Source organism: Ranitomeya imitator, chromosome 2 (genome assembly GCF_032444005.1).
Source record: "Ranitomeya imitator isolate aRanImi1 chromosome 2, aRanImi1.pri, whole genome shotgun sequence".
Taxonomy (NCBI): Eukaryota; Metazoa; Chordata; class Amphibia; order Anura; family Dendrobatidae; genus Ranitomeya; species Ranitomeya imitator.
In genome coordinates this window covers 548,004,384-548,019,181 of record NC_091283.1, presented here as the reverse complement: position 1 = coordinate 548,019,181, position 14,798 = coordinate 548,004,384, and the positions used below count along the sequence as shown (strand labels likewise).

At 48.2% G+C, this 14,798-nt stretch overlaps 1 protein-coding gene across 1 annotated transcript; it reads left to right on the top strand.

Annotated features, from left to right (window-relative positions):
* The first annotated feature begins 730 nt into the window (after positions 1–730).
* Positions 731–12,813, top strand: E2F1 (E2F transcription factor 1). Its single transcript, XM_069751957.1, has 7 exons — positions 731–1,794; positions 4,892–4,982; positions 6,280–6,499; positions 7,189–7,343; positions 8,880–8,992; positions 9,381–9,588; positions 11,153–12,813. The coding sequence occupies exons 1-7, from the start codon at positions 1,555–1,557 to the stop codon at positions 11,386–11,388; spliced, it is 1,263 nt and encodes a 420-aa protein (XP_069608058.1). The 5' UTR covers positions 731–1,554; the 3' UTR covers positions 11,389–12,813.
* The last annotated feature ends 1,985 nt before the right edge of the window (positions 12,814–14,798 follow it).

Genomic DNA, 14,798 nt, shown 5'->3' with positions numbered 1-14,798 from the left:
CACTGCCCCGGGCACAGCCCTCCTCCAACACTGCCCCGGGCACAGCCCTCCTCCACACTGCCCCGGGCACAGCCCTCCTCCACACTGCCCCGGGCACAGCCCTCCTCCAACACTGCCCCGGGCACAGCCCTCCTCCACACTGCCCCGGGCACAGCCCTCCTCCACACTGCCCCGGGCACAGCCCTCCTCCACACTGCCCCGGGCACAGCCCCCCTCCACACTGCCCCGGGCACAGCCCTCCTCCACACTGCCCCGGGCACAGCCCTCCTCCACACTGCCCCGGGCACAGCCCCCCTCCACACTGCCCCGGGCACAGCCCTCCTCCACACTGCCCCGGGCACAGCCCTCCTCCACACTGCCCCGGGCACAGCCCTCCTCCACACTGCCCCGGGCACAGCCCTCCTCCACACTGCCCCGGGCACAGCCCTCCTCCACACTGCCCCGGGCACAGCCCTCCTCCACACTGCCCATTCATCCTCCTAGTTCATACATTCTCTACACAGAACTGTATGCTCCTGACAGGACCCAGCCCACCGCCGAGCATGTGACCAATCACTGCCCTTGTTTTGTTCCGTTCTATCACTCCATTGGTTTCTGCACACATCAATCAAACCCTCTTTTCCTGACCGCCTATTTCGAATGTTCGTTCAACCAATCAGAACATTTTCATGAGATCTCAGCAGCCAATAGCAAGTAGCTGATGACGTAGGCTGAAGTTTCGCGGCAAAAAAGGAATTGGCGCGCAAATGGGCGAGAACTGGGAGATCCGGGGATCAGCTGGGGGGAGACAACAATAGCGATCCCGGGACCACTGACTGCGGACGCGACCCCCGATCCCCGCGGCACGGAATCCCCGTCTGTGTGAGGCACGGACTGGTCTAGCAGTGCGGGGACCTGAAAAACAGATGCGGATCGGCCGGTTTCCCCTCCTGCGGTCTTTAGCCCTTGGAGCATAGATGTGGGCTCTGGTCGGTGGCTGTGACATGACTGACCATTGTATGTGCTGAGTCCCTGCCCCCCTTGTTGCTGTAGGCATGGTTCCTATTCCCCCTTTTATTAGCTGGTGCCGGATTGTTTTTCTCCCCTCAGATCCCTTTAACTCCGTGGGTTATTGTTGTGATTGGCCCTGATGGCCGTTTAATCGTCCCAGTTGTGGCCCCTCCGTCCAGAGTTGGCATGGTTACAGGCAGTCATGTATGGGAACTGTGCTCTGTGACATTGGCTGGAGGACCACCATTGCGTGTAACCACAGAGGGGTCAATGAAGGGCTCCGGCGTCCCCTCTCCCGAGTCCTGGTGATGCGGATTCTGCCCAGTGACCTTGGGTCAGGTTGGTCGTCCTCCCTTGGGTCAGGTTGGTCGTCCTCCCTTGGGTCAGGTTGGTCGTCCTCCCTTGGGTCAGGTTGGTCGTCCTCCCTTGGGTCAGGTTGGTCGTCCGCCCTTGGGTCAGGTTGGTCGTCCGCCCTTGGGTTGAGGTTCCTTCTGTAGACTTGGCTTTAGTCGTGGACATGGAAGTAGGGCTTCGTGGCAACCTGAGGGAGTAACCCCTCTGATCATGTCCCAGGACTTTGGGGTCACTTACGGCTGCATTGATGGAGAGCTAGGGGCACTTTGGGACGCCGGTGGCACCATCCATGTGGCGGAGCAGCAGATCGTCATTATATCCACCCCAGATGTTCCAGGAGAGGGACCCACAAACTCCGGCCTCAGCGAGGCCGAGCTGATGCTCTTCACCACCCCACAAGGACCGAGCCCAGGAAGTGCGGGACAGAAGCCCACCCTTGGACGTCCTCCGGTAATCCCCCTTATTTTGTTTTTTTCCTTGAAACCTTTATCTAGAGAGGGCACTTATAATCTTTAGGGGCTTGTTTTTGGGGTGTTACTTCTCCGGCTCTAGTAATACACCAGTGTAATATGGGATGGGACCCTTGTATTGGCTGTGTGACGATGGCTGCGGAGGTCATCACGTCTGCCTACTTACAGTGATACCCCTATAGTTTGCCATTCAGGAGTTTGGTAAAGCTGGGTGGCTGCCGCTATGGCAGCCTGTAATGGCAGGCATTCGCACAGGTTGATATGTAGATCTGGGGAGTGATGTCCTGTCGGAAGCACCATATTGTGGCCATGATGGTAAGTGTACACTGTCTGCAGGGATGTCGGGCCGAGGACGCTCCGCTGTCTGGTGGTGGGTAGGGTTACCACGTCAGATCTGGGCCTGGTCTTATCTATCAGCTGCAGCCGCACTTTAGCAGAGTTAAAGGGTCAAGTTTGACATGTTAAGGCTGCGAACAATCTCCACCCTCTTGTCATCTGTCCCCTATTGCCAGTCTCTGTGTGGGCGATGTTCACACTGCACAGGGGAATATATCCAGCCTGGCCTGTGTATGGCTACGTGCGGCAGGAGCGTTCCCAGCACGCTACATGAAGCAGTACGTGTCATTCCTGTAAGGCCGAGTTCACACACGCACACATTTGCCAGTGTACTGGATTCCAGTTTCTTACTAGCCTTGTCCTGGTTTTTCCCCGTGGAGGTTTCCAAGGCCCTAGCATTAGTCCGTGACTTACAGGCCGCACAGGGATCTGTGTACGGTCTTTTTGTTTCCCCCTTTTTGCTCCACAAATCGGACCAATCTCTTGACTGCCACCTTCTATATACAATAAACCTGACACTGAATAAGGTCCATATACTACAACAGGTCGGTGCTTTATCCGTGAAAAAGCCGTACACAAGCCTCAGACATGAGAATGGGGCCCACGACTGTCCCGCAATATAATCACACTGTGGCAGTAAACCCTGAACCTCGGGGCTTTCTTACTGAGGAGCCTCTTTATTGGGGGGAAGGTCTGTGACCCTGGAGGCCTTCACTGCCCCTAAATGTAGAGATATATGGCCGTTCTCCCTAAGGTGATATTCTATCTGTAGGGTTCCATGGTCACATCTTTCCACAGTGCCACACCTGTCCACAGGTTGTGTGTGGTATTACACCTCCGTCAGGCTGACCTGTAATGCCAGTCACACCAATGGACAGATTGTGGAGGAAAGCAGCCATGTTTCTCTCATCTACAACCCAATTACCATCCACCGACGCATGAAATATGTGAGATTATGTTAGATTCAGCAGAGATTTGTCTCACTTTGTTATCTGATGGGCGAGCGCGGTCTGTCTCCCCCCAGACGGGGTTTCACATGTCTGTAATGTGATGCATCTCCCTCTGGCAGAGAAATACTTGTTTCTCCACATCTAGCAGACGCTCCCCTACAAGTATGGGATAGGTTGGTGTCAGGCTCACCCACGCTCCTGACATGGGCTGTGGTGGGGAAATTCACTCAGCAGATGTGACCCAAGGTGCGGCTTCAGGAGAGGCAGACATGTACTAGCCATGGCCTGCTGTGAGGAAGCAAGGCAGCACTAAGCGGTCATTGCTCTACCGCTGAAATATGCACCCTCCCAATTGCCAGTCTTAAAGTTATACATAGGGGATCACTTCCCGACCGCCGGGACCCCCACTGATCCCAAAAACATGGGTTCCGAAGGGTTCTGTGTGAATGGAGTGGTGGTCAAGAGTGCGGACTGCTGCTCCATTCATTCTTAATGGGTGTGCCGGAGAGGGCAAAGAGCTGCCCTCTGCTTGTCTTCAGGACTCCCATGAGAATGAATGGCGTGGCACTGATCATCATTGACCGCTGCCTTCAGAATCAGGGCTGATTGGAAAGTTTATTCTTTATCTAATGGATGGGGGATAACTTCCAAACGGAATACCCCTTTGAAGGAGATTACTTTGCACACGTTTTTTGCGGTTTTCTGTACACAACAGACCGCACACAAACTGATAAGTTAATAGGCCACATCACATGAGCGAATTCTTACAGGCACAGTGGGTCTGAGTGGGGAGGAATCCGATTCCCACCAATGTATTCTCTCTCTATTCTGGGGAGAAGTCTCTGTTTAAAAATGTGCCAAATGGCATATCACGGGCACCCATCCGCAACATATCGGGTGCATGGATCTAAGCATGGCTGCAGTCACCCTCACAGTTTCCAGATGCTCGTGTACACCTATCATTAGCAAGCTGTGGCTTGGGGGGGGGGGGAGCCGGACGGGCGCTTGGTTGGGGGGAAGGGGAGCCGGGCGCGCGCGGCTTTGGGGGAGCCGGACAGGCGTGGCTTCTGACTGTGGACCACTAATTTAGCTCAATACCACGTTACAGAGCTACTGTCCCTTTATTTTTTTTTGCAAGTCTAATCCTATAACGTTTGGCCCTGCACAGATCCTCATGGCGGCATTCCGAATCCCACTGGGCACTCCATGCTATACGTGGCTGGCTTATGGTGTGCAATGTTCCCCTGTAAGGCTCGGTTTGCATGTCCATGTGGACCTTTCCCCTGGTCTATTCTGGTGCATCAGTTATATGGATGGAATCGGAGGGGCTGCATTGATTATTGGCTCTGTTTGGTATCTGAATACAGAATTTTTTCTAATGTTCTAAAAAAAACAGAACCTAGATAGACTTTGTAATAATCAATGGAGGCCCATCTGCTTCTGTTTGCTTAAAGGACATCTGTCACCAGGTTTTTGCTACCACATCTGAGAGCAGCATGATGTAGTGCAGAGACACTGATTCCAGGCATGTGCCACTGGGCTCCTTGCTGTCATTTTGATAAAATCCCCATTTTATCTGCTGCAGATCTACCAGTGCTGAGCTCTGCAGAACCCCGCCAACACCACAGTTGTTGATTTGTGTACTATACATGGGCAGAAAGCTGGTACATTGGTGGGGGCGGGGCGAGCTCATGAATATTCAGGACTACCTTTCAGCAGGTTTACTAGTCTTGTTGATAAAAACCTTTCCTTGTTCCCTTTTTAAATGCCTGGTCTTCTTTGTTTTTTCAGGTGAAGAGAAAACTGGATTTGGAGGCCGGACACCGGTATATTCCACAAGGACTTCAGACACCACGTGGGAAGGCGAGAAATCCCGCTAGAGGTTCGCACATTGGATTGCAGTTGCTGGACGCCGCACTCGAGCTATTGCGAGCCAGTCTGCTTATTTTGAGCTCCGACCTATTATATGCTGTTTTATAAAGGTCTCCTTAACTTACCGTATATACTCGAGTATAAGCCGAGATTTTCAGCCCAAATTTTTGGGCTGAAAGTGCCCCTCTCGGCTTATACTCGAGTCAAGGTGGGTGGCAGGGTCGGCGGGTGAGGGGGAGAGGGCGCTTAGGCATACTCACCTAGTCCCGGCGGTCCTGACGCTCCCCCTGCCATCCCACGGTCTTCGGTGCTGCAGCTCTTCCCCCTCTTCAGCGGTCACGTGGGACCGCTCATTAGAGAAATGAATATGGACTCCACTCCCATAGGGGTGGAGCCGCCTATTCATTTCTCTAATCAGCGAGAGGAAGAAGCTGCGGCACCGAAGACAGCTGTCCGGGAGAAGGAGCCGGACGCCGGGACCAGTTAAGTATGCCATATTTACCTGTCCCCGTTTCGGGCGCCGCTCCATCTTCCCGGCGTCTCTGCGCTCTGACTGTTCAGGTCAGAGGGCGCGATGACGCATATAGTGTGCGCGGCGCCCTCTGCCTGATCAGTCAGTGCAGAGAGACGCCGGGACCGGACGCTGGGAGCTGCAAGCAAGAAAGGGGAGTATGGCTTTTTTTTTTTTTTTTTTTTTTTTTTATTGCAGCAGCGGCACAGATTTATGTGGAGCATCTATGGGGAAATATGAACGGTGCAGAGCACTATATGGCACAGCTATGGGACAGTATGAACGGTGCAGAGCACTATATGGCAGAGCTATGGGACAGTATGAACGGTGCAGAGCACTATATAGCACAGCTATGGGGAAATATGAACGGTGCAGAGCACTATATGGCACAGCTATGGGGCAGTATGAACGGTGCAGAGCACTATATGGCGCAGCTATGGGGAAATATGAACGGTGCAGAGCACTATATTGCACAGCTATGGGGAAATAATGATCTATTTTTATTTTTGAAATTCACCGGTAAATGCTGCATTTCCACCCTAGGCTTATACTCGAGTCAATAAGTTTTCCCAGTTTTTTGTGGCAAAATTAGGGGGGTCGGCTTATACTCGGGTCGGCTTATACTGGAGTATATACGGGTACTTCCCCTTTGGCGTTGGATATGTAATTTATGTTTTGGATCTATAATCCTTATTCATCAGCACGATTGAGCCTTGGCCAATAATTACTGTAATATTTTAATTCCTGAGTGTAATTCATACTCTGTCATATATATATATATTTTTTTTTTTTCTAGGCGTGAAGTCTCCAGGAGAGAGGTCACGTTATGAGACATCTTTGAATCTTACAACCAAGAGGTTTCTGGAGCTTCTCAGCAAGTCTGCGGATGGAGTGGTGGACTTAAACTGGGCCGCCCAGGTCCTGAATGTGCAAAAGAGGCGGATCTATGACATCACCAATGTGCTGGAAGGGATCCACCTGATCACCAAAAAATCCAAAAACCACATCCAATGGCTGTGAGTGTTAAAAATGTGAATTTCCATCTGATAATCAGGGACGACTTTCAGAAAGACATGTTCTTACGACATGTGCCTCTGCCTTCTATCCGTGCCCCTCCGTTATTTCGTAAGGGTACTTTAACATTACGTTTAGGGGTACCCTTGGTGGCCCTGTCGGGGCATATGTCCGAACCCTGCGCAAACTGGATTTGGACATATTTGCCAAAAGGGACGATGACTAATGGTGGCAGCAGAGCCAACGTGCGCTCTGAGGTGCTTCATTTTCGGGAGCGTAAGCTTACTGGAGATGGACGCTCTGACGCAGTCTACTACATGTGAGTGTCTGCCTCAGTTAAGTGTAGACTCCCGAAAATGATGCACGTCACAGCACACGTTCGCTCTGCCGCCACCATTAGTCGTGGACCCATCAGCCCATATGTCCAAATCCTGTTTTACGGGGAGTTGAGATGTTTTCCCCCGACAGGGCGACTGAGAGTGTCCCTAAATGCAATGTGAAAGCACCCTATGGATCCAATTTCTTCACGCCATCTTGGCTGTGTCTGGTCAGCAGTCTCCATAGACAAGATTTCTAAAAAGACTTTGGTTTCCAACATTTTGACAGTTGCAGTAATATTTCTTTGGCTACTGTGGGGAGGGCTAATTTCATTAGATCTCTGAATGACCTATCTGTACTCTTCTCTTTGTAGCGGGAACAGATCGGTGGTGGAGTCTAGCAGTAGATGCCAGATGTTGGCGAAAGATTGTCAGGATCTTGTAGCAGCGGAGCAGCAATTAGATGAATTGCTCCACATGTGCACCACACAGCTGAAACTGCTCACCGAGGAGTCCGAGAGCCAACAATATCCTTTCTGTAGTCTTACAACAATGGAGATCTGGAAAGATTGGAGACTGTATCATTCTGAGTTTTCAGATATTAACTTATTTCCAGAATAGCTGTTTTGAGATAACCGGTAAGTGCGTCATTGATTGGAGCTAGTGATGAGCGAACGTGCTGGGATAAGGTGGTGTTGGAGCATTCTCGGGTGCTATGAGTGTCTTTGGCGTGCTCAAATAATATGTTTGAGTCCCCGAGGCTGTATGTCTCACGGCTGTTCGACAGTCACAACATGTATAAGGATTACCTAACCGGTATGAGTCAAACTTATTATTCGAGCACTCTGAAGACACTGTTGGCACACAAGCATGCTCAGATAACACCTTATTCAAGCACGTTTGATCGTCACTAATTGGAACCCAACTCACACAATCCACCGAATGAAGGGGGCAAAACTGCTTAAAGGGAATCAGTCATGTAAAAAAAACAAAAAAAAAACGCGTTTAACCAGTAGATATGTAAGTAATACTGTTCTAAACTTGCCTGCACTGAGAGCCCTGCTGCTGGGAGGAAATTAACTTTATTCCTCTGGGAAGGCTCTGGCTTTCAGTGATGGGGGGGCCTTGCATGGCTTCTGTCACTGCACCCCCGGCACTGACTGACAGCTAGCTTGGCACTTATGCTCTGCTGAGCTGGATGTCAGTCAGTGCCGGGGATGCGGTTACAGCTGCCACTCGCTACCATGGTGGCACCACCCTTATGACTGGAAGTCAAGCATCGCCAGCTGGAATAACGTTAATATCCTCATGGCAGCGGGGCTCTCAGTGCAGGCACCAGGCAGCTTCAGAGCTGTTAACATGCAGATTAACCCTAGATCTCCAGATTAATGGCATTTTTTTACATGACCGATTCCCTTTAAGTAAGCGCTCTTTCACTTAATATGAATCTGTAAGCTGATTCATGCTTGTTTCAGCCACGTGTCTTATCCTGAAACACGAAAACATTGAAAAGCCAGCCTAGGTGAGTGTGAGTCTCAGATGACAAGACCGTGGCAAGGCTCTGTCCGTTCCTTCTTGTCCCGCTCTCCTAGATGGACACCCTTCACCCTGTACACAAACCTAGCGACAGATCCTTCAGGGAGAAGCTGCCGAGGACATGTCTCCGACTAGTTGTCCATGATGGCTGCATAGTCCATGGCTGCTTTTAAAACACATTTTCTCGCCACAGCGTTTCAGAATGAGCCACATACACGACAGCAGTAATGCAGCGTCTGCCTGATTCATGCTGCTTTTAGTTTGGGGAGCATGAATCAGCTGACGTGTTCCCTTTCATGTTTATCCAGGCACAGTGCGTTGGTGGGCTCCTACTGATCACACTGATGGCAGATATTTAGGAGCAATCTATTGATATTCCTTGAAAACTCCTATAAAGTTTTTGCATTGCTTGATTATATTCTGCAGAATGTTGCAGTATACATGTAATTACTTGGTGCCGCCATACTTGAAAAATTGGCTAAAAACCTTTCTTTTTGTAAGCATTGACTTTCCTTAACTGATGGTACATTGGGATATGTAACTTGCCAGGACCTTCGTAGCATCGCTGACCCCTCAGAACGCATGTTGATGGTGATTAAAGCTCCTCCAGAAACACAGATGCAAGTTTCTGATCCCACAGAGGTAAGCAGGAGTCTGACAGGCCGAAACCTGGGAGGTATGGAAAGTAGAAGTGCCTTCGTAAAGGCTTTCAGGCCGCCCTAATGTTGCTTCATTGTCTTCATAGAGCCCTTTAGTGTCAATGGAAGCATTTTTCAGTCCAGACACTGTGACACCAAAATGCAGCTATACTGTGTCTGATTCCTAAAAAATAAGTGTTTTGCTTGCTCTTTCAAGCTTGGTCCTGCCATTGAGAAGTCTTGAGTTGTACAGCGCTTTAATATGGAAGTGAAATGGGTTTTATAGTCAGTGCTGTAGACAAGTGTATTTTAAAATGCAAGCTTTCTGTAACGTTAGAGAATTATTTCCAGTTTGTATGGTTTCTTTATTTTTTTTTTTCTTCTCTCTGTAGGGTCTGCAGATTTCTCTTAAAAGTACCCGTGGACCCATTGATGTGTTCCTCTGCCCAGATGACACTTCAGGGGTTTGCAGTCCTGTCAAAACTCCGACCAAAGGTACTAGTTCTTCTGACAACTCGCCAAGCAAACAGAGTGGAAATGAGTCCACAGTTCTGGAATCTTCTCAGGATATTGGCATAGGCCTGCTTTCTTGTGACCAAGGTGAGGATCCTGCTCTTCTAGGTGGACGAGTAATCTATAGTCTCCTAAGTGAGGTACATGTTCCTATGCAGGCATGATTCATTTTTCTGTGAAACCGTACATGTCTGTATCTGCACCACACATGTGCTTTTGTGTTATCGGTGTGCGAGAATGTGAAGCATGCTTGGGTAAGTAGATGTAAATTATGCGATGAGAAAAGACTTATATATTCTAACCCAACTTTGGAGGCAAGTGATGTATTCCAGTAGAAAAAGTGCTGGTCATCACCAATGTGTGCCTCCGAGGTGACAATGCTGCTCTGTCCGAGTCCTTCAGTGCCCATCATAGCCACCTCCTGTCTGCTGGACTTTTATATTTTGCTGGAAAGAATTTGGGTCCTCTCTAAAGGGTAGTGATTGGGCAGTGATCACAGTGGGAATCATAAAGGTGATGGGCTTTATGCCCATGGAAAATACTGACTTAGACATTCACTTGTGTGACATCTTAAAAGTACCCCAGGGCCAAACTCTGTGAACATGTGTATCGTGGGTTTTGTCTAATGCACAATCTGTTCCTTTATGGAAAGGTTTACTTATGGCTGTCAATGGATTTATGACCTTTCTGTGTAGTAATGTTCATAGCTTACATTCTTCCTCTGGGGTGGTGCATAAAGATTGAATGGAATGAGCATTGTATTCCCCCTTCCCTTAGGGTACCGTCACACTATACGATTTACCTACGATCACGACCAGCGATATGACCTGGCCGTGATCGTAGGTAAATCGTAGTGTGGTCGCTGGGGAGCTGTCACACAGACAGCTCTCCAGCGACCAAGGATGCCGAGGTCCCTGGGTAACCAGGGTAAACATCGGGTAACTAAGCGCAGGACCGCGCTTAGTTACCCGATGTTTACCCTGGTTACAAGCGTTAAACTAAAAAAAAACAAACAGCACATACTTACATCTGGTGTCCGTCAGGTCCCTTGCAGTCTGCTTCCCGCACTCAGTGACTGCCGGCCGTAAAGTGAAAGTGAAAGCACAGCCGCTGTGCTCTGCTTTCACTTTACGGCCGGCAGTCACAGTGCGGGAAGCAGAGACGGCAAGGGACCTGACGGACACCAGAATGTAAGTATGTGCTGTTTGTTTTTTTTTTTTAGTTTAACGCTTGTAACCAGGGTAAACATCGGGTAACTAAGCGCGGTCCTGCGCTTAGTTACCCGATGTTTACCCTGGTTACAAGCGAACGCATCGCTGGATCGCATCGCTAGATCGGTGTCACACACACCGATCTAGCGATGACAGCGGGAGATCCAGCGATGAAAGAAAGTTCCATACGATCTGCTACGACGTACGATTCTCAGCAGGATCCCTGATCGCTGCTGCGTGTCAGACACAGCGATATCGTAACGATATCGCTGGAACGTCACGAATCGTACCGTCGTAGCGATCGAAATGTTATAGTGTGACGGTACCCTTACTGAAAAAGGGTAGCACATATTTGAATAGGAGTATTGCGTTAACCAGTGTGTAGCCTTATTTTTTTTGGCTATAACTGGTGGTTTTTAATGTATATTTTTTGATTCCAGAGTCACTGCTATCACCGGAGACAGATCTCCCCTTGGGTTACTCCGCAGAAGACCTTCACCTGTCCCCAGTCACTGATGGTGTCCTGCCTGATTTTCTCCCTGACGAGTTCATCAGTCTGTCTCCTCCTCTCTCTCACGAGTACCACTTTGGGCTGGAGAACAGCGAGGGTGTAAGCGAACTCTTTGACTGTGATTTTGGTGACCTGACATCTCTGGATTTATGCAGTGAATACTGAAGCAGCCTTCACATTTAGCAAGAAGAGCACCTGTTTCCTCCCCTGCATTAACCTGTACTGGTTGCACTATGTGATCTGTCTGTGTAGATTAAGGGTGCGACCATTGGCTTACTGTGGATGGGTAGAATTTTGGCCACTTGTCCAGCTGCAACATGTCGTGCACCCTAATGCTTTTTCCCTGTAAATTGCTTATACATAATGAGCAAGTAAATCAGCACTTATTACTAATTTCTGAAGGTGCGCACCAGTAGCACAATCATAGCACTTGCATTGAGTTGTTGAAGACCTAAGCATGGATGTACCAGACGCTGAGTAATGTAACCATAAGTATTCCGCATACACCACGTGACTATGAAGTTGTGTTTTTATGCTGATTCTTAAAGACTTGTACAGACCCAGGAACATTCAACGCTGGCTTTTCGAGCTACTCAATAGTTTGTCAAATGATGAACTCCACATAAACTGACCTGCTGGTTACTGGGGGTGCTTTATGTCCATCTGCTTTAATTGTTCCTTAATGTCTCCAGCGTTCTGATTTTGTTTTATTATAATTTATTTAATTATAAAGCTATTTGTTAATAGTCGGTAGCAGAAGAATTAGACTTGTCCTTCACCATCAAGGTGACACCAACGAGAAGCTTTCTCTAGGGAACAGCCACTTCTGTTGGAAGAAGCGTGCATAAGGAATATAGTGGCCTAAAGCAAAGTTTTCCGCTATGGTGACAGCACTCAATATTGTACATAGTAAGGGTATGCCTCCTACTGATTCATGTTGCCAACACTGTACAGTTCAGTCCTATGTTACAGTATGAATGCAGGTGCCTTGACTTATGCAGAATTGGTCATCTTTTAACTTTCGTCTTGGGCTCTGTCCACATCTGCGCTGTGGGTTCTGGTATACGCAGTGTCTGAATGGTCCACATTGACTTGCACTGGGGGCCATTGTTTTTGTAGGAAAAACAATGCTGCATTACTCGCTAATTTTCCTATCATAACCTACGGAATTGGAGTCTCCGAAGCTGATGGCGAATAACCCACTGCCTTCTGGACTATTTGTGTGAAATGTCATTGTTCACAGCAATCAAATTACTGGAAAATGATTTTTTTTTTCTTATACTTGAGGCCTATTCTACAAAAATTAAAACAAAGAAAATGCAGGAAACAACTTTGTTCCTGTCCTAAGGATACTTTCCTGATGTATATAAAAACCTGAGGGTGCAAGGTATTCTGCACTTACTTTTCCTCTAGACCCTCTCTAAGCAGTATTTATAAGTGTGTTTTTTCTACCTTCCTTCCCTCCCTGGCCCTTTAGGAGAGCACTTTGTCATGGATGTTTGCTTAGAACGGAAATGACCAATGTGTTGGTAAATATCTCTGCTTAAGTTATCTGTAAATCGTTTTGCAATAAAGAGATTTTCAGCTCAACGTTGTTTCCAGTGTGAGAAGTTAAATATAAATGTATATCCACATATAATGGGCACTCGTTCCAGGCTCTTTGTAAGAGATCTTACTGGACAATATCTGGTTTAATCAGATTTCCGAAGCAATGGCACAGTTGACTTGATAAAATTTCTTTGCACAATTTTCCCTTCACCATGATAGCACTGCACACAGAGAGAGTATTCGCCCACAGGAACAGGAAACCTACCAAAATAAAAGGGACCCTACCTCTATACCTCCCCAGTATGGTTTCCTGTTACAGGAAGGGGTTACCTATGGTGCCGGTGAAGATTACTTGGGGATATTTCTCCCAGTAGAGGGTAGGGGCACTGATCTCCGGAGGACCACTCCAACTGGAGCACTTGGGAATGTTGACAGGTCGCTTCTTGATTTGTAGGTTGGGGTCGAAAGGAGCGAATTTGAGAAAAAAAAATGGTGCTGGGTCACCGATGGCACATGCGTGGCCTGGCTGCTTCCGGGTCCGAGGTGAAGCTGGAGATGACTGTGGGGCAGGTTCATTGAGCAGCCACTTCCTGGTTTGGAAAATAAGCAGCCAGAATACACTGCAAACCCAGGCACCCATAGCTCCTCCTACACCTGCTCACATAAAAGGATTGGAGGTGTGGATCCCTTTGCAGGTGTTCAAGATGTGCTTGGAAATGGACAGGGAGAATCCACGCTTACCTTGTGGTGATGATCCAAAGCCTGTTCCTTACATGGTGGGTTTTGCAAACGCCTACTGATTGGTGTTATTACTAGTGTTGATTAAATGGCTTTGGATAATCCCTTATTCGAATAGCTATAGTGCTTACCAAATAGCTGCATCGGGAATCTGGATACCTGCTCCCGATAATCAGGTGTCCGGCGCCGTAGCTGCATGTGTTGCGGCTGTGTGACATTTCAAAAAACCTGATCTGCACATCCAAACATAGACTGAGTGTGAACAGGTGCTGAACCCAGAGTCGCCAACTCGTATATAGTTAAATAAATAGGGCAGCACACTGCAGCGTCAAAACATGCAAACTTGAAAAAACGAAATTTGAACTGCATTACTGCACTAGAAATATGAAAAATGAGAGCTTTTAGCGCACAAAAATGGCCAAGTTTATGTGTACCTCGTAGCCACGTTAAGGCATCTCTCTTATACGAGGTCCTACGTTTGACCTACCTCACTGAGAATAAACGTCTCCATCTGAATGGGTACATGTAAAAACCTCTTCTTGGACTCAAATTCTCTCTCTATGTGGAGGGGTATTGGACCTACTATAATTAAAACACCTGAAGCTAGGAGGCGGGGAGTGCACGATCAGAAGGCTAGAGAATACATTTCAAAAAACCTGATCTGCACATCCAAACATAGACTGAGTGTGAACAGGTGCTGAACCCAGAGTCGCCAACTCGTATATAGTTAAATAAATAGGGCAGCACACTGCAGCGCCAAAACATGCAAACTTGAAAAAACGAAATTTGAACTGCATTACTGCACTAGAAATATGAAAAATGAGAGCTTTTAGCGCACAAAAATGGCCAATTTTATGTGTACCTCACAGTCACAGCACATGCATGGAGAACCTATTTGTTGGGCTCTCCATGCATGTGTTGTGACTGTCACACAGCTGTAACACATGCAGCGGGAACGCTCCAGGTTCGCAAGGCAACTATTTAGATAAGTGCTTAGCTGAAGCGATTCGATCAACACTAGTTATTACCTGTTTTAGGATAGGCCCAAGAAAGCAGTGACCAAGACCAAAAACAATGAATACGCCTTGTGCAGGGAAGCATTGCCAAAACACCATGCTTAAAAACTTTACCGTTCCCATATAGAAAAATTGTACTGGAGGAATCCTGTCCCTGTCCCTGTTTCAGGAAATCAAAACCTTAATCAAAGATGAGGTTAAAGGTATAGTAAGAAGAGAAATTCGGCATACCCAGGGCCCTTCTCGGGGTTACATTGAACGCCATCAGAGGAA